This window comes from Suncus etruscus, chromosome 4, assembly GCF_024139225.1.
Source record: "Suncus etruscus isolate mSunEtr1 chromosome 4, mSunEtr1.pri.cur, whole genome shotgun sequence".
NCBI lineage: Eukaryota > Metazoa > Chordata > Mammalia > Eulipotyphla > Soricidae > Suncus > Suncus etruscus.
The window spans coordinates 10,976,956-11,003,774 of record NC_064851.1 but is presented as its reverse complement, the minus strand read 5'-3'; the positions used below and the strand labels follow the sequence as shown (position 1 = coordinate 11,003,774).

General features: G+C 52.9%; 1 protein-coding gene across 1 annotated transcript in view; it reads right to left on the bottom strand.

The window, feature by feature from the left end:
* Positions 1–9,266: 9,266 nt before the first annotated feature.
* Positions 9,267–26,819, bottom strand: part of TSPAN9 (tetraspanin 9) — a 75,564-nt gene continuing 58,011 nt past the window's right edge. Inside the window, exons 2-7 of the mRNA XM_049772068.1 lie at positions 13,496–13,687; positions 13,093–13,167; positions 11,462–11,563; positions 10,649–10,777; positions 10,368–10,451; positions 9,267–9,430 (exon numbers count right to left, since the gene is read on the bottom strand). Of these exons, the coding sequence (XP_049628025.1) occupies positions 9,359–9,430; positions 10,368–10,451; positions 10,649–10,777; positions 11,462–11,563; positions 13,093–13,167; positions 13,496–13,687 (654 nt within the window). The 3' untranslated portion in view covers positions 9,267–9,358. The remainder of the gene's footprint in view (positions 9,431–10,367; positions 10,452–10,648; positions 10,778–11,461; positions 11,564–13,092; positions 13,168–13,495; positions 13,688–26,819) is intronic.

Genomic DNA, 26,819 nt, shown 5'->3' with positions numbered 1-26,819 from the left:
CAGGTTTGGAGAGTAGATGCTTGGGTTCCTCTTCTCAAAAGAGGACCCACTGTCTTCCACCTCCCACCTCCCATCACTCCCAACTCTGGGAGAGTCACTTGGCCCTCATTACTGTCTTTTCTATCTCAGCACAAGGTCTCTATCTGGGGCCCTGGTCCCCTCCTGCATACTCACCTGACTCTCCATCCTCACTGGTACCCCCCCAGGACCCCAATGCTGATGTGTCAGGAACCCTCAGATTCTAGACATGTCCAATTGCCTTAATCCCCCTCTCCAGGGAAAGTGTTCTTATAATCTTGCACCTGTCACCCAAGGTGTGTGTGTGTGCTAATAAATTCCATGCAGGATTCTCTTCTGTTGTGGGTGTCTCTGCCATCTGTTCACCCAACCTGGGATCTCTCAGAACTTCTTGTTGATAGTGGGACCCCCAGGAACCACACCACTGAAGGTCTGGAGCCCCCTTGACTTGTCAGCTCCCACCACCATGCCACTGGTTTCCGGAGACCCAGACGCACACAAGCTGGGACAGGGGTCCCTCAGAGCTCCGGGGATGCCCTCTTATCAGTGAGCCCACCCTTGAGGACTTCAGCTATGGGGGTGCCCACGGTGTTCCCTAAATTCTGACAGGAGTGACTGCTGAGCACAGAACCAGGAAGATACCCTGAGCATTGCCCAGTGTGGCCCAGGCCCTTCACTCCCTAATAAGAGACTCCCTGGAATGGTGGGTGGCCAGGAACCAGGACCCCTTTATGTGGGGCAGAGCATACACTTCCGCTGCTATCTCAATCCCTCAGGCCAGTTTACTCCCAATAACAACCTTTCTGCACTGGGCCAGGCCCTTGGAGCCTCACAAATACAGAGTTGAGGGAAGGGGCTGGAGTGATAGCACAGCTGCAGGGCATTTGCCATGCATGCAGCCAACCTGAATCAGACTTGGGTTTGATCCCCGCATCCCATATGGTCCCCCGAGCCTGTTAGGAGTGACTTCTTGAATGCACACCTCTGAGCACTGTTGGGTGTGGCTCCCCCCCCCCAAAAAAAAAACCCAGAACTGGTGTTTCTTCCTGCTACAAAAAGCTTGTCAGTCTCCAGATTTTAAGGAGCTGAGACTCTGGGGCTGGGGCACAGATCTAAGAGGGGTTCACTCTCTCCTGTGCCAAAGGATACTTTCCTCTTACTCCATGCTCTGCTGTTTATAGTGTCCACTGGAGACTTGGGCTCCCTCCTGGGAGTTGGCAAGCTGGGCTCAGGGGTGGGGGCTGCTTACTTGGCTCAAACTGAAGGAGGGGGCTCAGTGGTAGCAAACCCCCCACTCCCATAGGACCTTCTTTCGCACAATGGAGATCTACAGGCTCGTCTCTTGGGTGCCCCCCTGATGGTCAAGGACCCTCACAACAACCTGTAGTGTGGTATTAAAGGTATGGGTGTCTTCTAGCCCCTTAACCAGCTCCGGTGGTGGGTGTGCAGGCTGGCCCTTGATTCCTAGCAAATTCTGAGGGTTCCCAGCATTCCCAGCTGAGATCCATGATGCCTTGTTTATTTTTGGGAGGGGGGGGACAAAACACCTGGCAGTGCTCAGGGGTTACTTCGGGATTTATTCTCAGAAATTGATCCTGGCTCAAGGGACCTGGCTCAAGGGATGCTAGGGATCGAACCTGCATCCGTTCTGGGTCAGCCACGTGCAAGGCAAACGCACTACCGCTGTTCTACCACAATGCCATATTAACCATAGCAGAGGGAGCTTCCATGTACCCCAACCTCTGCTTGCCATGAACACTACCCAGATTTGGTAGGATCCTTTGGGGCAGGCCCAGGGAGGAGATGGATGAGAGAGGGTGTGAAATTAGCCCTTCTATGCACAGGGTCACTGCACTGAGAGGCAATTCAGGGCCAATTCAGGCCCAGATGCCTGCCAGGCCCTCTCTGCTCGTGGTCTCCACATGTCTTCTGCAATCAAGAATTCCTCATAAGGCCAGCAAAGGCCAAACTGTGATCTCTGAGTTGCAGCCAGGATGTGAATTATTCTAGGAACTGGGTGTCCATCACTCACTCTTTTTGGTTTTGGGTCACACCTGGCCGTGCTTAGGACTTAACTCAGCTCTGTGCTCTTGGATTACTCCTAGGCAGGGCTTGAGGACCATATGGGATGCCAAACCCATGATGGCCACAGAAAAAGCAAGTTCCCTACCCACTGTATTATCTTTCTGGCCCCAAAGGGAACCAATTTAGATTGGGGGATTCTTTTTCTGTTTGTTTGGTTTTTGTCCCACACCCAGTATTGCTCAGGGGTTACTATTGGCTATGCACTCAGAAATCGCACCTGGCTTGGGGAACCCGAGGGGATGCCGAGGATCGAACCAAGGTCTGTCGTGAGTCAGCCATGTGCAAGGCAAATGCCCTACTGCTGTGCTATCACTCTAGCCCCCTAGATTGGGGAATTCTGCAGGGATGGGTCAGGTCTCCTGAAAACTGAGCCTGCATGGATACCACGGGACAAATGGAGGTAAACTGGGAGTGTGAGAGAGGTTAGAAATTATACCCAGGAGTTGGGGAGATAGTTTAGCAGTTGAGGTATACTTATTTTGCATGTGGGGTTTGAGCCCTACACTCCATATGGGAGGCTGCCAGGAGTGATTCCTGAGTACAGAGCCAGGAGTAATCCCTGAGAACTGCCAGGTGTGGCCCCCAAAATGTATATATAAAAGAGAAATTATACCCAAATTTTGGACATCCCAGCTCTCATTGTTCAAATATCAACTATATTCTCGGGGTTTCAGGAGTCGCTGGGGAAAACCTGGTGGGGAGGAGAGGCCAACATCCAGGGTGAGGAAGGCTCCATATGACTAGGTTATAGTCACCCCAAGGAAAATCTCTGAGCTCTTTCCCCAGACCCAGCCACGGAACAGGGTGCAGTTTGTTAGCAGTTTGCAGTTCCTGGCTCTCCACTAAAGTAGAGGAGTCCCCAAGAACATGGGCTGTCCCCCAGGCTGGCTCAGCTGAGTCTAAGCTCCTTGATCCCCAGTGGGACCAAGCAGTTGTATAGGAGTCTGGCCCCAATGCATTGTGGGGTCCCATGATTCCTTTTGTCAGCTTAAAGCGACTCAATCACCTTTCTCTGTGCTGACATTCAACTCAGCGGGAATGAGATGGTGGGATCAATCAGTGGCTTCCAATCTATATTGGATGCTTGCAGTACTACTACTGCAGGCTTCTGGGAACTATCCGGAGCTGCCATTGAGTCAGTCCAGAAGATATTGAGATGGGAGTAGGAGGGGTGGGAGCTACAGAGAAATTTGTCCAACATACCCCCCCACACCCCATTCCCTGAGAAACCAACTCCCTTTCCAGATATTTCTCTGATATCCCCAGTTTTTAACTGAGGGATAGATTCTCTTGGAACTCCCCCTACCCCTAGTTTCACCGATTTCTTATCAGGCACCTCCCTAGAGTGTTTTCCATGAATCTTCACTGCAAATATGTCAAAGGGCAATGATTATTGTAATGCAGTCCTTGCTGCTGCTGCTGCTGCTGCTGACCACACCAGGATAAGTTTCATGGGCCCAAGGCTCACCTAGATGCCACTCACGGGGCAGGGATGTGACCCACCCAGCCCCTCAGCTCCCTAACCAACCCTCTGTGCTCCCAGCACCATCTCTCTCCCACAGTGTGTGTGTGTGTGGGGGGGAGACATATCAGCCACATCAGCTTGGCAAAGAGCCATGGATGGGAAGAGCTCAGACAATTCATCTGAGCGTCTTGTGAACATGCAGAGGTCCATTGCAGGCAGGAGAGAGAGATTTAATGATATCTCAATGCTCTCTCTCCACCCAGCTGCCCGCATAAGAGCACTGAGCCCAGGAAATTCTCAACCACTCATTAAATGCCAACAGCAAAGTGCCCAGCCAGGGTGTTTGAGCTGGACTGATGGTGAAGATGCATTTTCTCCCCCAGTCCATCCATCCAATTCATCTCCATTCTCCGTGGTCTCTCAAATCTGTCATTTTGTGTGTGTGTGTGTGTGTGTGTGTGTGTGTGTGTGTGTGTGTGTGTCCCCTGAGCTGCCACACAGTTGACCCACAGGCTCTGCCATCACTCACAAAACCATTGAGGCAAAAGACTGGAAAGTAGCTCAATAGGCTGGGGCTCAAACTTGGCATGCAGGAGCCTTGGGCACAGGCAGGGACCCCCGAGCAAAGAGTAACCAGTGAACACAGCATGGCACAAACCAGTCAAGAAAAGCAGGGGCCGGAGAGATAGCATGGAGGTAAGGCATTTGCCTTGCATCCAGAAGGACGGTGGTTCAAATCCTGGCATCCCATATGATCTCCTGTGCCTACCAGTGGTGATTTCTGAGCATAGAGCCAGGAGTAATCCCTGAGCGCTGCCGGGTGTGACCCAAAACAAAAACAAAAGAAAAAGAAAGAGAAAAGAAAAGCTGAACATGGGGCCTGAGAGATAGCACAGCGGTAGGGCTTATGCCCTGAACGCAGACAACCCAGGACGAACAGTGGCTTGAATCCCAGTATCCCATATGGTCCTCCGAGCCTGCCAGGAGAGATCTCTGAGCACAGGCCCCTGAACACCACCAGGTGTGATCCAAAACCTAAATAAATAAATAAATAAATAAATAAATAAATAAAGGCTGAACGTGGAGAAAGATCACTTCATCTAGGTCCCTGCACTGCCTGAGGATTGGGCTCAGAACCCTCTTGGCCCAGAGTTCAGAGAAGGGCTGAGGGGTATGGGAGAGCTGCACAGTGGGTAAGGAGGGCATACTTTGCATTCTGCTGAGCTGGGTTCGATCCTCCGCATCCCATATGGTGTTCCGAACACCGCCAAGAGTAATCTCTGAGTGCAGAGCCACGGTTAAGCCCTGAGTGGCCTCCAAAAACTATCAAACAAACTTGGGGCTTTGCTAGCAGGAGTGCAAACCCCTCATTAGGGTCACTTTTTGTAGGGAGGTGGTTAGATATATCCTAAGCCTCCCACTCCCATGTCAGCTGTTTAGAAAGAGCCCATAAAACACTTAAAATTTGAGGTTAATTAAGCTAAATGCATGTACATGAAAAGTAAAAAATACTATGCCTCTAATGTTTAAGGAGTTACGTAAGTTTTATGGCTTTAGATTGCCTTGTGTGCTGTTAAGAAATATTATAATGTGTTACAATCTGGGGACTTGGGGGACAAAGTAATTGTACATTGATTCTGTTTTATTTATCTTAATGTTCTTTGGCTGAAAGTTCCAAGTTAAGATATCAGCAAGGGGGGCCGGAGAGATAGCATGGAGGTAAGGCATTTACCTTTCATGCAGAAGGTCATCGGTTCGAATCCCGGCATCCCATATGGTCCCCCGTGCATGCCAGGAGCAATTTCTGAGCCTGGAGCCAGGAAAAACCCCTGAGCACTGCCGGGTGTGACCCAAAAACCACAAAAAAAAAAAAAAAAAAAAGATATCAGCAAGGGGACTTCTTCTGATAATTATGTTATGGTGATTGTCTTTCCACTGTAACTTTACCTTGTCCTCTTTCATTGCATCTTTATTCTCATAATTAAAAATAAAAAAGTTTTAAAAAAAAGAGCCCATAGGGGTTCCTAAACTATCCAAAATCTTCAATCCTTTTCTGAGCACCCCGCAGAAATGGGGGTACCCCTGGGACCTCTCAGTGCCCAGAACTGAAGAGCCCAGAGCCAGTTTATGGAACTAGAATCAAGGGAGGCCCTGGGGAGGAGAGGATCCCCAACCTTGGCTTCTCCTTAAGGCCGATTACTGCTTTCTCTGCCTAGGTTCATCTGATCACGAAGTCCTCCTGGCCCACCCTGCAAGCAAGTGGCACCCAACCCTGTGAGGGAGGCTGAGGAGGGTGGAAGGCAGTAGGAGCAGCTCTGGCTTGCTTGGACCTAGCCACACCCACTCTGACCCCTCAGCCAACTGTGTCCCCAGAAATAAATCTTCTTAGGAGGCTCCCCATTAGGCCCAGATTTTGGAAAGAGAACACCCCCGAAGCTCCTGAAAAAGCCTTAATATCTGGAAAATCAGGAGAGGGGCCCAAAGATTGATGTTCTGGGTAAACCATGGTGCTGGACCTTCAAGAAGAGAAAGACATGCTTGGAGAGGTTCACAGATTGTCCCCACCACTGGGGTCCCCCACAGCACGTTCCTTCATTCTCATCCCAGCCCAATTCAGAAGGTCTAGCACCAGCCCAGGCCACCAGGTGAATGTGTCTCCACAGTCTGGCACCCCCAGGCAGACAGCCCAACACTGGAACAGCTCCACCACAGGCAAATGGAGTGAGGGGTTCCAGGCACCAACAGAGAACTGAGGCCCCTGAGCCGGATAAGGAGAGGTACCCTGGACAGTGGCAGGTCCAGAGACCATCTACCGTGGGTCCCACAAACACATCCATGAGACAGCCTGCTTGTGCTTCTGACACGTGGCCAGTGGTTTTCTCTTTTTTATTGAAAAACATGCTAAAAACATGGCGATCGGCCTGGTGGAGGACGCGCAGACATGGCATTTGCAAGCAGAAAATGCACCTGAAGCCCAAGGGCCGCTTCACTCCTGACCTCCTGTCTCCCTCACAAGACCCACGCAGGGTGGCAGGACCACACCACTTCCCCTCCAGGAGGGACACGGGAGATGGGGGACACAGAGGAGCTGGACTCTGAAGGGCAGTGGGAGAGAACCGGCAGGCCCCCAGCCCCTAGCATCCAGCTCTGGTCCAAAGCCAGGTCCCTGCTAGTTAGCACCTCCACCGGTGGGTGGGCAGGGGCCAGAGTGGAGTGGGCAGCTTTTCCTGGGCTTGCTGTTGGGTCCCAGAAGACGGGGGAAAGTGCTAGGGACCACTGGGAGGCAAATACTCTACCCTCTGCCCACAACCCTGCTACCCTTCCCCAAGCCATTCTCGGCCCCTCCCGGGTGAAATGGCCAAGTATGCACCCCCTTCCTCCCTAGAGTCTCCCATAAAACCTTAACCTGGAGTTAGGCTTGCAAGCCACCACATGCAATGGAATCAGAACTCATTCTGCCCAGTAGGGAAAACCCAATGAAGGGGTTTGTGCTGCAAATTCAGCCCCCCCCCCAAAGATCCTGGAGTGAGGGACCCTCAGAGGCATCACTCAGGGTGGCCTTTGTGCTGTAGGAGTGGCCTCAGGTGACCCCGACCTCACTCTGTGCATCATGGAGCTTTCTAGATCCCACCCAAAGGCTCTTCTGCACTCAGTGTGCCAAGGGCTCTGTGGACAAGGCCCTGGAATCAAAGAAGGATGTGCAGGCTGTAGGGAGGAGGCATGAGCAAACGCTCCAAGCACCCTCCCCCCCCCCAAGTTCTGGAAACACAAGAATGCCAAGGAGGGTTAGGCACCCGCAGGAAGCTAGGCTTTTGCATTTCTGCATCTGAACAGAGATTGCATCCATGGGCATAAACACCCCCACCGCCCACAAGCGCAATTTCCTGCCGCCCTGGGGTTCCGTTGGGAATGGGAATGGCGATTTCTCTGCAAGACTGTCCCCATTCTGTGGTTGAGGGTTTCACACAGAGACAAATGGGGTTAGAGGACCCAGTAGGGGCACCCTCTCCTTTCCCATTGGCTCCTCTGCCTTTAACTCTGTTCCCATCTCTAAGGCACCCCACCCTCTACCCCCCAGTCCCCCAACATGGGAATCTGCAAAACACCAAGCTTTTCTGTACTGGTCCCAGCTGCAGATCACCAGGTGTATGGAGGCATTTGGCTTGCTGGCTGGCTGGGTCTCAGCTCTGGGGGCCCAACACACAGACAAAGGCTGGAGAGAGGACCCCAACTCCATGGGGTAGGAGAAGGGGGATCCTGAAACTTGTAGGTTGGTGGGTCGCCTTGCCCCGCTCTGTCTCATGGATTCTCGACTTCATTGTTAATTTACAGCAAGACACTCAACTAGAGCAGGTTCTGGTAGGTGTGCAGTGGGGGGGGGGCAGGGGGGGACAGGTCCATCACAACCCCTGCCTATGGGCTTTACTACCTCTAACAAGACCCAGTCTGCCCCCACACACACATACACGCACCTCTGGCCTCTTCTGGTGCTCTGATGGGGCACTACCCAGCCACCACCGATGAACCCTGAGGACATAACCAGAGACACCCCCCTCTCTTCCTCCCAGCAAGGACCTAGCTGGAATGGCGATGCCTCCTAATGGCCATGCAACCTCAGCTGCTGCTTCGAGGGTCGCAGACTCCACCATTCACTTCCCCTTTCGGAAGCTCCGGAACCAGCTAGCAACGTCTGCCCAGAGAGAGAACTTTGCCTGATAGAGAGCTTCTAGCAGGAATGTCTGTGAAAGTCACAGGTTTGCAGAACCCCAGGGGGCTGAGTGGGGGACCCCCGGTGTAGCAGAGGGTGAGGGATGTGGGAGTAGGAAGAAAGGGAACAGCGGAGATGAGATGTGGGAGGATCAGAATGATGGCTGGGTCCTAGCTAAGAATAAGGCAGCCCAGTTCCGCCACCAACCCACACATTCTAACCATGCGGGACCCCCTTCAGGAGGTGCCTCCATGTCTCTGTGCTCCCCAATTCAATACATCTGCCTCTTCCAGCAGATACCGCCCCCCCCCCAAGGCTCCCACCCCCACCTCGGGGCCTCCTGAGTTCCCCACCTGGTTTTGTTCTATCACCCCCACATTCCCATAGGGGTCTTTGCTCCCCACCCATTACCCCCACCCCACCCCCCAAAATAAAGAAAGCCAATCAAACCATGACAGAAACCAAAACGGTAAAAAGGTAGAAATCAGAAAACTATGCCTAAATGATAGGAGGGGGGAGAGAAAGGTCCTGAAGAGGTAAATCATTGGATTAAAATAAAATTTTAAAAAGTGACGCCGGGAGGTAATAAAAGCCTAGGAAGGTCGGTGGTGAGGGAGTTTGGGGTGTCTTGATGAAGGTGGCCAGATTCCTAGTGGCCAACACCAGCTCCCCCTTTCCTGGGGTGTGGGGAGGGCCTCCAGCTGGTTCTCAGCTTGGGTAAGAAGCACTTCACACCCCACAGGGGACTAAACGTCCAGTACGTGAGGAAGGACAGGTGCAGAAACGCAGGGGTGCTGGGGGGGCCTTGGGGTGCAGCCCCTCACCCCCACCACCCCGTCTTCTTTGGCAAATACACAGGAGCAGGAATCCAGGTGTCCCCCTCTCGCCAGCACCCTAAAGTCTTGGTGGGCCTCCACCTCCAGGACATCTGCACCCACCAAGAGCAAGGTGGGGATGGGGAGGGCGAAAGTGGGGGGGGCAGCAGTCTGGAGAGTGCGGACAAGGCTAAACGAAGCTCAAATCCAATCGTCCGTCCCTGGCTGGTACTCAGTCCCCAGGGGGCTGGAGGCCTCGCCGCCCACTCAGGCGTCATACTTCTTGCCCGTCCGGTGGATGTGCTGGAAGAGAGTCATGGAGAAGGCCATGCCCAGAATCTGCAAGACAAGGTGAGAGGGACTCAGAGGGTAGCCGCCAGACACTTGGGATCCAGGCCTGGCCCCTGTGTGCAAGCCATGGGATGGCGCCAGGACTAGGACGAACTTGGTTTTGATCCCAGGCACACACACACACACATACACACACACACACACACACACACACACTAGGACGAACCTGGTTTTGATCCCAGGCATCCCGTATGGTCCTCTGAGCCTGCCATGAGTGATTTCTGAGCACAGAGCCAGGAGTAACACCTGAGTGCCACCAGATGTGGCCCATAAGCCAAAAGCCAGAAAAAAAAAGTCCTTCCTAGCAGTATGCACAGAACACTGCGAACAATGAAAGCTAAACAATGTCTGGGACACACCTGAGCGTCACCAGCTGCAGCAGAAATACTGTCTCACTCTCCTGTGGGATCTTCAGGATAATCCCATCAAGAGGAATGGCATGAGGGCCCAGAGAGATAGCACAGCGGCGTTTGCCTTGCAAGCAGCCGATCCAGGACCAAAGGTGGCTGGTTCGAATCCCGGTGTCCCATATGGTCCCCGTGCCTGCCAGGAGCTATTTCTGAGCAGACAGCCAGGAGTAACCCCTGAGCACTGCCGGGTGTGGCCCAAAAAACAAAACAAAACAAAACAAAACAAAAAAAAAAAAAAAGAAAAAGAAAAAGAAAAAGAGGAATGGCATGAGGCAAGGCACAAAGAGGGGTACCGTGTGGGTGGGACTAAGGCTTTTAGAGGTGGGCTGTCTTGTGGGCAGGGCTTTATAAGGTGGGGGTAAGACCTTTGGAGGTAGGGTATCATGTGGGTGAGTCTTTGGAGGCAGGGCTAAGCCCTTTGGAGGTGAGGGTTCGTGTGGGTGGTACTTTGGAGGCAGAGCCACTCACCTACTCTGGCACCACCCCCCCCTTTCCTCTTTGACTCTGCCCCTTACCTGCATAATGAGGATGCACATTCCCACGGTGCCAAGCACGTGCTTATTGTCTTCGAACCATATCTTCACTTTCTCATAGCAGCCCTGGGGAGAAAGGTCATAAGGGTAAGGCCCCAGTCTGCCAATTCAGTTTCCTCAGCCCTGCCCTGCTCCAACCTACTTGGCTACACTGCACAGCTCCGGACCGCCCTCAGAGGCCCAACTGTGGCTCTACTCATCCAGAGCCAAACATCCCCTCAGTGGTTTTAGTCCTGTGCCCGCTCCCCTCCCAGGGTCCTCACCGTCTTCCACAGCAAGGTGGAGTTGCGCCCACAGCCTTGGGAGTTCTCCATGCAGCAGCGGTCAGGGACTATGTTCTGGCCCAGCACCGGGTACCAGTCCGTGTAGTGGGTGACACCGCAGCAGCGCATCTGTGGGGCAGGCGAGCACATAAGGGCAATGATATAGGGCTGTGACCTTGGACACCCTTGGGGGGGGGTCTTCCCCTGCTATAGACCCTGACCCACCAGGGTGCTGCCCTGTGGATCCCAGCCAGGAGGACAAACAGGATGAGTCTCTGTCCACCAGGGTATGAAAGGATGGAGGGACCATCTCCTTGAAGTACCAGCGCCCACAGTCTCTCAATTCCTTCCATCAACCACTATCCTGGTGACTCTTTTCTCTATTGTCTTTCCTCCTTGCCCAAACCCCCGACCAGAGGATCCACCTCTTGCTGAACTCAGATAATTTCCCAAAGCTTCTCAAGAGTACAGCAGGCTGGGCATTAGCCTTGCACACGGCTGACCAAGGTTTGATCCCTGGCACTCTATATGGTTCCCTGGGCCCAACTGGCAGTTAGCTCAGAGCACAGAGACAGCAGTCAGTCCCGAGCACCCACCACCAGGTGTGGTCCAAAAACCAATAACAAAAAAAAAAAAAGGTTCCTGAACCTTTCGGTTCCCTGGACTATCGAAAACCCCTGAACTCCACTCCCAACTCCATTAGCAGAATTCAACTGTTTGCTTTTGTGTGTCTATGCATGTATGTCCTATTACATGCATACATGTGTGTATAGGGGGATGGGCAATCACACTGATCCCTCCCCAGAAGCCAACCTCAGCTTGAATGATGTTCCAGGCATTCTTGAGCCCCACGTTGTTCTCAGTGTTGTACAGGAGCAGTCCCTCCTTCAGGTCCTTCTTGGCGTTCTCGTTCACCTGCCAGGTGGAGAGAGCATAGCGGGGAGGTTGGCACTGGGAGGGCCCAGCTCCCCCCTACCCCACCCCCCACACTGTACCTTACCCCAAGTCTGCTTGAGCTGCAGGCTCAGCCCTGATTGTCTGCTTCAGTTTCCTACACACACACACACACACACACACACACACACACACACACACACACACACACCCCTAGGGGTGCTTAGCTTGGGGCCAGGGCTGTGTCACTCAAGGGCTAATTTGAGGGGCATAAAGGGGGCGCCTCACCTCTGCTGCCAGCCCTTGGATCCCATACACTATTGCTGGTCCATGCAACCTTCCATTCGCCACCTCTGATTCTGTTACATAAGCCATTACCAGGGCCACTTTACTTGTAGGACCGTCTGGACCCCGGAGAGCTACTGGGAGTCACCATTGAGCACTGAGACAGGCATAGACCCTGAGCACCACCAGCTATAGTCCCCAAACTCAGGGGGAAAAAAACAAGCTCCCCAGAACTAGGAGAGAAGGGGTACATCCCATCCCCTTGACCCAGGCTCGCTCACTCCAACTTGCTGCAAATCTCTGTGATGCTGGAAAAACCATCCACTTGGGGTGGGGCTGAAAGGCTCCTCAGGAAGGGATGCGTCCAAGACTCTTCCCCTTCCACAAAAGGAGCTGCCAAATCCCACTCCTGAGAAGGCTGCCTGGTGGTTCCAACATGAACATAACATGGCTCATGTCTCAGGCACACTAAAAGGCACAGTCACTGATTCTGGGGACAAAAGCACCTGAGAGACAGCGCAGGGCCCAGTCATACCTTTTGTTTGTTTGTTTGTTTTTGTTTTAGAGTCACACTCAGTAGTGCTAAGGGGTTACTCCCTGGCTCTATGCTCAGAAGTCGCTCCTGGCAGAGAACGTATGGGATGCCGGGATTTGAACCACCGTTCTTCTGCATGCAAGGCAAATGCCCTACCCCCTATGACTATCTCTCTGGCTCCAGGGCCAGTCATTCTTGGGAGAACCAACGAGAAGATTCTCCAATGTGCTAGGAACTGTCTGTCCCAGAGAGCCTCATGGGGTCGCCCTCCTGAACCCTTAGCTCAATCTGTAAGGTCTCTGGAAAAAGAGACTCAGATGGCCTCTACTGTGGCAATTGTGGGGTCACCTCAAAATCTGCTGAGAATTTCCAGGGGCTGAGGCCTCAGTCCTTTCCTAAGGAGCAATATGCCCGAGTACGCAAGTACTCGATTCGAGTATGTTCTACAAGTACTCGAGTAAGCGTCAGGGGTACACAAGTTACTCCTCCGAGAGTATGTGAGTACTCTGGCTGATGGGGAGCTCATAAAGGCTGGAGTAACTGCTCCAGGCTGGGTAACTCAGGAGGCCACTTTCTCAAATGCCTGTCAGGAACCCCAACCAGCAGCTTCCATTGGGGGCTGTTCCAGAGCCTCAGATTTCAGTCTCCTTTCTACCCAGGGACTCCCTGCCCAAGTTTCTCCCCTGCCCTGCCCAATGCAGCCCCCAAATTCAGGCCCTAGGAAGCTCACCGTGTCCATGTAGACGAAGAAGAGGATGAGTAAGATGAGCTCTGCCAGGAGAATGACCAGCAGGACGATGAAAAACTAAAAAGAGAAGGTCCGACTGTGAGAGGTGTGGGGGTGTCCCGTGGCAGGGCCAGGCAGCTGGTGTCCAGTATCTGACCCAGTATGGAAGAGGGCAGCCATCGTGAGGAGATGAGGGGATCCCATCATCATGTGGGGAGAGGAGTGTGGTCAGGCAAGGAACATTCTAGAAGCAATTTCCCGGGGTTTGGGCTGGGTGGCTCAGTAGGCAATGCCCATCCCCAACACTGTGAGGAAGAGTGGGAGTTGGCACAGGCATGGGCTAGGGAGATGGGGACATCCTGAGTTTGGAGGACAGGCGAGGGGTGGAGAGATGGACCAGACTTACACTGAGGAGCAGGCACTTGTTTTCTTTGATGGCCCCAAGGCAGCCCAGGAAGCCGGTCACCATGATGATGGTGCCTATGGCGATGACCAGGTTGGCGGCAGACAGCGAAGGGAAACTCGGGGAGAAGGTGGCGAAGTTGCCCTGGGACACGGAGAGCCAGATGCCCACACCCAGCAGCCCACAGCCACAGAGCTGGGGAAAAAGAGAGAGAGAGAGAGACATTCCCGTTAGCAGCCACCAACTTGGTGACAGTAAGTGAGGCCTTTTGGAGGTTTATTCTAGAGGCCCTCTTGGCCTCTCCCTGGAAAGTGGGTTTCTCAGGCTTCACCCTGATCCCAGGAAGCCAAAAAGAGTAAGAAACACAGAGTCCTGCTGTGAGGGGCAGGACGGGACACACAAAGTGGGCAGAGAATCTCCTGGGAATGCCTAACACTTCCAGTTCCTGTGACCTGAACTCATTGTTTCTTCTTCCCTTTTTTTTTTTGGGGGGGGGGGTTGTTTGGCCACACCCAGTGACACTCAGGGGTTACTCCTGGCTCTACACTCAGAAATTGCTCCTGGCAGGCTCGAGGGTCCGTCCCGGGTCGGCCATGTGCAAGGCAAATGCCCTACTGCTGTACTATCACTCTGGCCCTCATTAATTTTTCTTGCCTGAGATCCTCAGAAACTCCCAGACAGAAGCTGCAAGGTGCTCAGGGGCTGGCCTTGTGTGGGGTGGGCCGCCCCATCCTTTCCATCCGGCTAAGCTATCAGCAGGCGTGAACACTCACTATACTTCCATCCCGTCTGCCTCATCTGGGGGCACCAGGGTCTCAGGGGTGCACAGTCACTTCGCTTCCTGTTCCTGACAGTTGACACACCCGCTCCCCAACAGCTGAGAAACCTGCAGCTCACCACTATAGTCACTTGAGAGAATAGCCTTCCTGGGGCCTCTGCAATGTCCACCTGCAGGGCTCAATCCATCAACCCCCAGAGCGATCACTGTCCCCCAATCAGTGCCCCTGGGACTGAGGGAGGCAGAGAATATTCCCCCAAGGGCGAGACAGATGGAAGGGTCTGGGATCCGCAGACTAGATCGATGCCCCCAGCAGGCGCCTTCCTACTGGGCCACCTTGCCAGCTTCTAGTAATAGGAGCCAGAGAAGGTCTCATCTCCCTTTCGCTGCCCCAAGGATGCAGTCAGTTTCGGTGATAAAAAAAAAAAGTGTAGAAAGAGGGGCCGAAGTGTTGGTGCAGGTAGTAGGGTGTTTGCCTTACCATGTACTAGCCTAGGACAGATCATGGTTCGATCCCCAGCATCCCATATGGTCCCCCAAGCCAGGGGCGATTTCTGAGCACATAGCCAGGAGTAACCCCTGAGCATCATAAGGTGTAGCCCAAAAACAACAACAAAAAATAAATAGAAGTGCAGGAAGTGGTTGGCTGGAACTAGGCTCTGGTCTCGCACAAGCTCTGAGTGCTAGGCTGAGACCAGTCCAACTCTCGAGCAGAGATCCTGATGCAACAGCAAAGATGAAGGCCAAGGAGGAAGCATGGAGATAACGGGTCTTCCAGCAGCAGACACTTGCCCTGTGAGGGACTCGCAGGAAAGCACAGACCAGCCATAGGCCAATGGTGCCAGAGCTTCAGGGATGGAGACGATTGAAAGAGACACTAAGACATGCAGATCAGGCCAGGCTTCTCAATGAGGTGGCATCTGAGATGGATCAAAGGGAAGAGAAGGAGCCAGATACCTTCCTGGGGGGAAGAGAACCGGAGAGATAGTATAGCAGGGAGGGACCTTGCCCTTGCATTTCGGTCAGCCCCAGGTTTAATCTTGACACACTATAAGGTCCCCTAGAGCCCTTCCCAGGAGTGATCCCTGAGTGTGGAGCCAGGAATAATTCCTGAGCTTTGCCAGGTTTGTAACACAACTCTCCCCACCCCACCCAAAGAACCAAATAAATAAACTGGGGTGGGGGAGGCAATGTTCTAGAAGGATTCAGGTGGGTGGAAGGATAGAACAGCAGGTAAGGCATTTGCCTTGCCTGGATTCAACCCCCGGCATCCCATAGGGTCTCCTGAACACCAGCAGGAGTGATTCCTGAACAGTCAGGAGTAACTCCGGAGCATTGCCAGGCGTAGCCCCATAACAAACACACAAACAAGCAACAATAAGAAGAATGTTCTAGGGGCCAGAGCGATATCACAGCAGTAGGGCATTTGAATTGCAATGTAGACGATCTGGGTTCAATCCCCGGCATCCCATAGGGTCCCCGAGCCTGCCAGGAGCTATTTCTGAGCACAGAGCCAGGAATAACCCCTGAGTACTGCCAGGTGTGGCCCAAACCCCACTTCCCCCCAAAATAATGTTCTAGAAGGAATGGCAAGAGCAAAAGTCACGAGGTGGGAGTAGCTTTGGCTGGCCCAACGAGGGGCAAGCTGATCCTAGAGGTGGCCGGAGTCAAAGGAGGAAGCCAGCAGGTGGGTGGCAGGGGCTAGAGCAGACAGGACCCAGGGGCAGACGTGATGGCAGAAGTGATGGAAGCTGTAACTGAGAAATGTGTGCGGTCAGTGGTTCACTCTGGCTGAAGACAAGCGAAAGGACCAGCATCACGGTGACCAGCTGCCGTCAGAAGCTGTGGAAGCATGTGGGAGCATCGAGTGCTATGGAAAACAGATGCATTTGGTCTCTCTGGTCTCAGTGCTATCTCCCATCTCCCAGGGGTGCAGGAAAAGACCCCCAGAGCATGGGCACCCTCAGACCCATACTAATTCCCCCTATGTCAATAGACCTGGGACTGCCACCGCACCTGTCATCACTAGGTGGCGCTCCAGGCTGGTGGAGAAGCTCCGGGTTTTGCCCGCTAGCCCCCTGGAAATTTTCCCCCCTAAACTTGTCATTCTGTCTCTTCAATCCTGTTCTGCCGGCTCAATTTTCTTTTCATTAATCATCCCTTAGCAGGGCTTCCCGTACTGAAGATGCAGGAGTCTGAAAGCCCAGGGATAAAGGATGCTGTCAAGTGAGGAACTGAGGTGGTCTTATTCCCGAATCCTGGCTTTGGCTGTTTCTTCAATGGAGTAGCTGGGGACCAGGAGTCTTTGGAATCAAGAAAGTTTCAGGCATGGTTTTTCCTCCCTGCTCTGTTCCCCCTTGGCTTCCGATTCCCCTCACATCCCCCAGACTCTGGACTTTGGCTGGCAACTATGTGAGACCACTGAGCAGTGAGGGGCTTCTGTTGCTCCCTTCAATGCCCCTCCTGATCCTGGGGGTGGAGTGGGGTGGTCTCCAGAGGAGAATCTGATCTCCAGAACAGCAGAGTGCAAAAAAACTAACTCCGGGCAAGGAGGAAACATCATCAGGCCTGGAGTTTACAGTCAGGACACAGAATAGGGCCCACAACTAAATCTGGAGCCAGGGAAAAGACTCAGCCTTGCCCCTCTGCTGCAGTCCCGGCCCCGAGCTCCTTTCTTTGCTTCTTTTCGGGCTCCACCTCCCCTCGTCCTTTTCCTACAGCGCCTCTTTCTTTCAGCCTGCTGCTCCGTGTGACCGGAAGAATCTTGAGCTCTCTTGGAGGCCCAATTTCCTTTCAAAGTGTGGGATTTGGACCTGAGCCTTTCTCAGGCTGCCTCTGCCATGGACTTATTAGCAGCCGAGCCCCGGGTCACACAGGGCTGGTTCGCTAGCTGCTAGTTGCAGCCGGGAGATAGCTGAGACATCTGGGGGCATTTGGGGGTGGTCTCAACATGGACTAGGGCTACCAAGAGCATCTTTGGAGATGGAGGCCAAGGATAAAAATTCTACAGTACAGCAACAATCCCTCCAAGATAAAGAATTTTCCAGTCCCAGATATAGTATAGAGAAGACATGCCTTGTCCAGCAACAATGCTAGGGCCACTAGGCTATCAACCCACGCAAGAAGAACCTGGAACTGGAGGTGTTGATGGCAGGGGAAGTGGGAAGTGTTGGGTAGAAGCGATCAGAGGCCAGTGTTGGGATGAAGCAAAGGATAGTTGACAGCAGGACCCCTTGTAGAGTAGGAGAGCAGGAAACAGGATGACTGAAGCCTGAGTAGAGAGCAGGGGAGCACAAGGCAAAAGGGAAGGAGTGGGGAGGAGCAGGCCCTGCAGAGGGTGCCCGGCATAGGAAGAAGGAAAGGCCAGCATGGCTAAAGTTGGTCAAAGCTCATGCCCATGAGCTTAGCCAGTGGCATTTGGAAAAATTCCCTTCCAAAACCGGAGGGTTGTCTCAGCTGTGATGAGCAAGTGTCTGAGTGTCCAAGGCAGGAAAAAAGGCTGGAATGAGGCAGGGTGATTTGGGGAAATGGGACAGATACAGCCAAGCTTGATACCCACTGGCCCGCCATATCCAAGTGCAAGTGTGCTGTGTGATCTGGGCAGGAGTGTTGTGGACACACAGGTGGGTCTAGATACAATCTGAGCAACCAGCTACTCTGTACCTGGACCCTCCTGCCTCCCCACAGCCAATGACATTTATGTATCTACATCCAAGTTAAGAGAGTTCTTAACCTTGCATTTGCCTGTGACCTTGTCTAGGGGTCATGGATAAATGCCTAGAACCTGGAATGGCATCTCTACTAGACTCGCTCATTTAGGCCCTAAACCCTTTAAATGGGCTGAGTGTGGGACCATCAGAGTGAGCTCTGACCCGCCTTGTCATCCGGGACCCAGCCAGCAGAAGCATGGCAGGTCATCAAGGCCTAGTCTCATGGTAGCTGTGGTAAAGTCAACATTGATAGCCTGAAATAAGGATAAGCTTGCTATCTCCTTCATCTGCAGTTGGTTGGAATCTGTTTCCACCAGCTAAAGCCCATATTTCTCCCCTTCAATCCAACCCACACTAGCTCTAAGGTTACTCCGAGTAGAACAGCTATGCCCTGCATCCCACAGAGCTGCCAATAGTCTCTTCCCCTTCCAGGAATGGTGCTCCCAGGGGTGGAGGAAAGTCTTATGTCAGGACTGAGCCCAAAGCAGCAGCTCAAGGACCTGCCCAGACTATTTTGAGCTTTGCTATTCACCCTCACTCCCAGGGCCATGCTCCTGACTCTCTTCCACCATAGTCCAGAATATGTCTGAAGTACTACTAAGTATGGTTGGGTATAGACAGATGGCTAGACAGATGATGAATGGAAAGATGGACATGTAGATGATGGATGTGTGAGCAGATGGTTGAATGTGTGGCTGGATGAGTGGATGGATGGATAAGTGAACAGATACATGGTAAATGGACAGATGGAAGAATGGATAGTTGGACAATGGAGGAGTGAATGGGTAGGTTGAGATGAACAGATGGAGGGACAAGTTAATAGATGAGTGATGGAGGACAGGCACATGGATGTGTTGGCAGATGAGTGGGTGCATGGAGGATGGGAAAACAGATGAGTAAATAGATGAATCAATGGATGATAGATGAGTAGATAGACAGATGCATGGATAGATGTATGGGTGGGTGGTTGGACATGTGGATGAATGGGAGATGGATGGATAGATAAATGAATGAGTATATGGATGGATGAATATATGCGTGGGTAGGTGGATAGAGATGGATAGATGGATAGATGGATGGATGGATGGATGGATGGATGGATGGATGGATGGATGGGTATACGAGTGGATCAAGAAATCCATTATTGGATGGATAAATGGATAAACCAATAAATGGGTGACTGAATGAACAGATAGATGGATGGATAAACCAGTAAGTGGGTGGATGAATGGATGGAAAGATAGATGGATAAACCAATAAATGGGTAGATATATGGATGGACGAATGGATGGATGAACCAATAAATGAGTGAATGGATGTACAAATAAATGAGTGGATGGGTGAACCAATAAACAGGTGGATGAAATGGATGTTTATGCATAGGTTGATATGTGGGTTGATGGATGGATGGTTATATAAATGGATGGATCGATCAATGAATGGGTGGGTGGATGGATAGATGGACAGAATGATGAATAAACAGATGGGAGAGCTGAGACGGCCACTGCCTGAGAACAGGATTAGCCCAGACACATATACAGACCTTCAAAGGAAGGTTTTACAAGCAGCCCCTCTTTCCTACTCCCATGACTCTTCAGGACCCCCCAGGACCCCAAGGTACTCATAACTCCCTGACCTTCACTCATCTGCTTGTCCCTCATTCTCTCTCTCTCTCCCCCCTCCCTCCTGTCCTCCCTCCCTCCCTCCCTTCCTCCCTCCCTCCCTCCCTCCTGTGCCTAGTCTCCCAACCTCATTCGCCTTTTAAGGCTTTAAGCAGCTTTTCAAATACTAGGTCTCAGCACTCTGTCATGCTGCTCGTGGGCCAGAGCCAAACAGAGTTTGATGGCATTTAAGAAATTAGCAGGTGCAGAGAACTCAGGGAAAAACAAAACGACTTCCATTTCCCAACATCACACGCAGGCCTGGAATGACTCTGCCAGGCCCCGAGAGAAGCCAGTTGCCTAAATCTTCATCTAGGAAAACATAGCAATGCCCACAGTGGGGCCACTTTTGTGCATTTCAGTTGCTCTCAGTGCCCATCCGGTGCCCCTTCCCCCAAGCTTCACATTCACTGTCACTGCCAAAAGGGGATGGTTCTTCTCTCTCCCTAGAATCCCAACTGAGCATGGACCCAAAGAAAGGGACAAAGTCACAGAGCCATTTTGGCCAAAGTCCCCAGACAGCAGGCAGGGGGAAGAGGGTGGTGATGCTCTAGCTGATGATCCCACATGGGGAGAGAGGCAGGAGGTACCAGCAAGTAAAATGACCCCTCTGTGGGCCAGAGCAATAGTACAGAGGGAGGGCACTTGCCTTGCACACAGTCAACCAAGGTTTGATCCCCAAAATCCCATATGGTTTTTTAAGCCAGCCAGGAGTGATTCCTGAGTGCAGAACAAGAAATAATCCACCAGCAATGCCAGGGGTGCCCCCCCAAAAAAGAAAAGGCTCCTCTGAGCTGTCACCCCCAGCAGTCTGACCCCTACCTGTACACCCACAAAACCCAGATAACCAGCTGACAGCTGATGCTACTACCCTTTCTCTCAGAACGTGAATGCACCAAGAAGGCTTCTGTTGCAGCTGGAGAGAGAATAGCGGTAGGGCACTTGCTTTGCATGCAGCCGACTCAGGTTCAAACCCAGCTCGAATGGTTGCCCAAGCCTGGCCAGGAGCGATCCTGAAGTATGGAGCCAGGAGTAAGCCCTGAGCACAGGTGGGAATATCCCCCAAACAAAACAAAAGCAAGAAAAAAGGGGCCAGAGCGGTGGCATTAGAGGCCTTGCAAGCGCTAGCATAGGACGACCACGTTTCGATCCCCCGGTGTCCCGTATGGTCCCCCCAAGCCAGGAGCGATTTCTGAGCGCATAGTAACCTCTGAATGTCAAATGGGTGTGGCCCCCCAAAACAAAACAAAACAAAACATCAACAACAACAACAAAAACAAGAAAAATACATTCCTCAATAGTGCCCCCCAAATCTGCTTCTCAGGAGCTGACAGCTGTGGACTCCCAGAGTCCACAACACAAGTGTGCTGCTGACCTTATTGGACTTGAAAGACTGTGGGGTTCACCGCATCCCTTTGCCATGTCTTCGCTTGCCCATTCAAAGGCTTCACCTCAGAGCAACTCCACTGCATATATCTGTGCCCCACATTCAAAGCAGATTCCCTTCTTCCACTCTGGGCTCCATGCTCCTTGTCATTCATCCAGAGGAGCCCCAGGCCCGCCTACTCACCCAACCTCAACCTCTGCAGAGCATTTGTAGGGAGCCCAAATAAGTCAATGCCTTAGTCCTAGATTTTGACCTCACGCTTCTGCACCAAGCCTCAGGATCTCTTCCATCTCTTCACACCTTTCCTTCACAGCCTCCCATCTGAACAGCTGGCCTAGGTGACTGGAAGATCACACCCCATAGCTCGGGAGCTTAAGTCTGTCTCCAAATAAACATGACATCAAGCATTAGCATACCTAGCACCCAGTGCCATTCTGATGACTGCAGAATGAGGTTATGTAGGTTTGCAAGGGGGGGGGGGCACAGGCAGGGGAGTTAGTATTGAATTGAACTTAAGGGAGGCTGTATTTTAGTCGCAATGACCTCCAGAGTTCTACTTTTCAGCAGGAGACCCAGAGACCCTGCAAACATTGCCAATCACCAGGATAGTCCGGTGTTGAGGTCAGATTTTGTTTGTTTGTTTGGGGGCCACATCTGGTGGTACTCAAGGTTTACTCCTGGCTCTGCATTCAGGGATTATTCCTGGTAGGCTTGGAGGATCGTATGGGGTGCTGGGGACCAAACCTGGATCAGCTTTGTGCAAGGCAAGAGCCCTACCCATTGCATTATTGCTCAACTCCCAGAAAATTGGTCTTTTTATTTGGGGGTGGGTGGGGGTGGGGCCATAATTGGTGATACTCAGGGGTTACTCCTGGCTATGCGCTCAGAAATCGCTCCTGGCTTGGGGGACTATATGGGATGCCGGGGGACCTAACCGCAGTCTGTCCTAGGTTAGCGCATGCAAGGCAAACTCCCTACTACTTGTGCCACCACTCTGGCCCCGAAAAACAGTCTTTTTGAGTCTAGAACTCCAAAGTGTCCTGGGGTAGGTAAAGTGGGGGAGTAAGGAGATCCCGCATGAAGACTAAGCCCTGCCCACTCTGGCAGGTGAAGGTCCCTGAATGGGGTGAATGCCTAGTCCCCAACAGTCCATGGCAGCAAGCCTGGGGTCGCATGTTCTCGGAGTCTTCATCTGTCTGGGCTTCCTAGCCAGACCTCAGTGCCTTGCTAGGCTGACTCCTTCCCACCCCATCCTACGGGGTGGGGCAACCTTGAGGCCTAGGAGAATTGGGGTATGCCCCTGACCCCCAGGTATCAGTGCTCAGAGGGCAATGGAAGAGAATGAGGGGACCAAGGTGGGGAGGTGGCAGTGACTCCTCACTACCCCATCAGCCCTTTTAACATGCCTCTTTCCCCACTGCCAGGAGGCTAACTTTTCTCCCCTCTCTCCCTGCACCCCAGTTTCCAGAATCAATTGAGCACCTCAAACCAGATGCCATCTATCTCCCAAGTAGGGGTCCAGCATGTACCCATATTCTCAGACTGACTCCCCACTCTACATGGGGAAAGGGAAAGGAGATGGAGATAAGTCTGCTCACAGTGGGAGGAAGCAGCCGGAGAACCAGCCTCCCAAAGCTCAAGAATGATGCTTGGCCATAGCGGTGATTGAAGGGGTCCAGCTGGCGGCACAGGGAAAGGATCACTTCCCAGCCCTGCCTGTGCACTCTGGCCGGAAGAGGGAGGTGAGCGTTGGGGCCAGGGGGGAGGGGAAATCAGTGGGCCTTGAGTGGGGGGTGCAGGAAAGCGGGGTCACTCCTAAGCCTTCATTCCCCCTCTCCTCCAGCTCCAGCTCAAGGACCTCCCACGAGAGGCCCCAGGGAGGTCTCAGAGTTGTTTCTGTCCTTCTCGGGCCACCCCAGAGGAGGAAATGCTGAAACTCTGGAGCCAGGGGGCAAGTGGGGACAGAACTTCCCGGGAGATAGTTCTTCCGGGCCTCCGGGGAGGAGGGCTTCTGTTCCCGAAGTTGCATGAAAGTGGGGTCCCTGCAGTGGAAGGGTGGGGGTTGCATCCTGGGACACCAAGCCTTGCCTCCAAATTCCAGAACTGGTTAACACATAACAGCAGGGGCCACAGAGATAGCACAGCGGTAGGGCATTTGTCTTGCATGCAGCCGATCCAGGACGGACAGTGGTTCAAATCCTGGCATCCCATATGGTTCCTCGAGCCTGCCAGGCACGATTTCTGAATGCAGAGCCACGAGTAACCCTGAGCCAGAAGTAACCCCTGAGCATTGCCAGGTCTGAGCAAAACAAAACAAAACAAAACAAAAACCCACATGACAGCAAACAGCTTAGGGGGCAGCATCCCCCAAGCCCAGTTACTCTCAGGCTGAGTGCCAGAGTGGGAAGTGTCTCCAGGGCTGCAGGGGAGATGAGGAGGACCCACACTGGGCTTCATTTTCTGAATCCCAACAACCAAGCATTCTGGAGCTGGAGCGCCTGGGCTCAGAGGAGGAGGCTGGGAGATAACTCATCTCTGCTTGCAGGTGCAAAGGACCAGGACATCGGGGAAGGCAAGGTGCTGGATGTGGGATTTTCCCCTCACCAGCTGACCCCCTCCTGCCTGCCTGTGCTCTATTCCCTGCACTGGGGAGAAAGGCATTTCTGGCAACATCAAAGCGAGCTTGGAGCACTATGGAGAAGCAAGCGGGGAGAAGGGTGAGCTCTGGAAACCCGACTTCAAGCATTGGCTGAGCCTGCAGGCTGCCTGGGCCTCCCCTGAAAAGCAGAACCTGTCAGCAGCCCTGGTCTCAGGACTCACAGCCTGGGGACCCGGGAGCACAAGGCATTTGCAGCCTCCAGAAGTGCTTAGACATGGGGAGATGACTGAGAGACAGAAAGGAGGGGAGAAAAGCGCTACCCCAGCACTCTCGGGGACCTGGAAGGGATGAATAGGATTATGCCTGCTGAGCATTTCGTGTTCCTTGGAATACAAATGTCGACCAAGGAACGGTGCAATTAATTCACAGTCCTGGGGAAACAGGGCAAACAGGACGAAGAGACCTTGAGTCCTTATCCCACTTTCTGGCAAAGAGCTCCAATTATCTGGGCGGCCATTGCTCACCCTGCCTAACAAGAAGGCAGGGAAAACATTCTTCCCCATCTGGGGGTACAAGGCCTCTTCCCCCCCACCTCCCCAGGTAGAGCTCTGCGGATGTCACTGTAACCACACACAATGCAGACGGCAGGAGAGAGCATGGTTGGCAGGCTGGGTCCCCTCGGTCGCTATGCCAGCCACCCCCACAACACAAAGCTTTGACCCTCTGCCAGGTCCCGGAGAGCAGTATCTTGTCTCTAAGACCCAAGCCCACGGCCTGATTACTTGTCCTACCAGCGGGAGCCATGTCTGCCCACGCCAGGGGCTGGCATGTTGACAAGCTTTGTGTAGACTTGGGCTCCGGGCACCCAGTGCCAAGAGACAGACAGTCCTAGCATCAGCTTAAGAGATAACCCGCTAACCCCAGGGACCAGAGACACAGATCAGGGGTTAAGGTGTCGAGTCCACCCGGGTTCCATCCCCAGCACTGCAAGATGGTCAATCCCTGGCGCACCTCCAGAGGGGATCCCTGAGCACTGAGTCAGGAGCACTGATGCCTGAGCATAGATAGAGCACACGACCATCTGAGCTTGATCCCGAAATGGTTCTCCCCCAAGTCCAGCAGGAGGTGATCCCTAAACAGTCATAGTTAGGAGTCAGCCTAGAGCACTACTGGGTGTGGCCTCCAAAAGAACAGCAAAAAAAGGACAGGGGCCAGAGTGATAGCACAGTGGTAGGGCGTTAGTCTTACATGCAGCCAACGCTGGACAGATCTGGGTTTGATCCCCGGCATCCCCAAGCCTGCTTGAACACAGAGCCAGTAGTAGTAACCCCTGAGTACCACTGGTTGTGACCCAAAAACAAACAAAAAAAAAAAACAAAATACAAACAAACAGAAAGAAAAGAAAGGACAGCTCTTAAAATCCTGACCCACCTTGGGGCAGGCTGGGACTCTCCCCAACTCCACCCTACCCCCCACATACTCAGCCCTGCAGCCTGTACACGCACACAAGCTCTCCAGTTTCTCAGGCTCCTCTACAGAGTACTGGCCACCCATGATCACACGCTCAAGTCTCCTCCAAGGTCACCAGGCTGGTCCTGGGTAGGGTTCTCCTTCCTGGGTCCGCTGTGCCTGGCTGCATAGTGAGCACTGACCCGAACCCCAATCCCCAAGGCTTATGCCCCCTCTTCCACCTCAGTGTCTCCTCCCAGCCTAGCTGCCTCTGCATCTTCCTTGGACTCACAGGCTACTGGGTGAAGGAATCCAGTAAGCCAACTCCCATGTGCGCTGACTCCCCCAGGCCCCACATCCAATGGAAAGGGGGTTCCCCTGGACACACCCCCATTGAGGAAGGGAGGATAGGCAGGATAGAATGGACAGAAGGCAGGCTCTGAGACCCAGCTGTAGACTGAAGCAGACAGAGAACAAGAATGAGGGCGGGTATTGAGGGGGGGTGCCAAGGGGTGCCAGAGTGTTTGGGTTTCTTTTGTTTTGTGGCCAACTTTTCTCAGAGCTTACTCCTGGTTCTGTGCTCATGGGTCACTCCTGGCTGGGTTTGGGGGACCATACAGGGTTCAAGCCCAGTTGGTCATATGCAAGGTAAGAGCTCTACCCACAGTGCTATCTCTCTGGCTCGTGCACTAAGATTCATTTTTTTCTTCACCTAGCTTTGTGTTCAGAGATTACTCCTGGCAGTATTCAGGAGACCACATGGGATGCCAAGGATCAAACCCACATCACCTACGTACAAGACAAATGCCATTCCCACTGTACTATCACTCTGGTTGGCCCTGAATTGAGATTTTGTTTTATTTTGTTTTGTTCTGCTGAGACTACACTCAGTGGTGCTTAGGGATTACTCCTGGCCCTACGCTCAGAATTACTCCTGGCAGGCTCAGTGAACCAGATGGGATGCCAGAAATTGAACCTGGGTCGGCAGTGAGCAGCGTGCAAGGCAAACTACCCACCATGCTATTGCTCTGGCCTGATATTCTTTTGTTTGTTTTTCATTTTGTTTGGGGGCCACACCCAGCGGTGCTCAGGGGTTACTTCTGGCTCTGCATTCAGGAATCACTCTCGGCTGTGCTCAGTGACCGTATAGGATGGTGAGAATCAAACCCGGGTTGGCCATATGCTAGGCAAGTGCCCTACCCACTGTGCTATCCCTCTGCTTGGCCCTGTGAGAAACTTGCTAGCCTGACACCTTGGGTGATGATGTGTTGGAAGTCAGGCACTTTCAGCCTAAGCCTGGGCATCAGGGGCCAGGGGTGAAGGGCCCAGTCCCTGCCCACACCCTGATGACTGGCTCTGCCACACGCTGCATGCAGCCGCTTAGACAGGCCTGCCTCTCGCTGCCAGTCAGCATGTGCCCATGTCTCAGGGGAGGCCACTGTCCCGACGCACCCACATACTTGCTTTTGGCAAGAGGCAGCAGCCGTCTGTGCTCTGGACCGTAAAACAAGTTTCATCAATAAATTAAGATCCGAGGAAGGAAAGCCAGATTGAGAGCAAGCGGGCAGGAAAGGGCTGGGCGAGTGGCAATGAAGATGCTCCTAGAAGGGGGCCAAAGGCAGGCTGGGGCACACAGTCCTCTGGGGTCCTCTGGGTTTGGCAGAGATGGGAAGATGAAGAAAGAGTCTCTATGCCAAACTTTGGGGTCATGTCAAGTTCTCAGCAATGAATATTTAGAGCCCC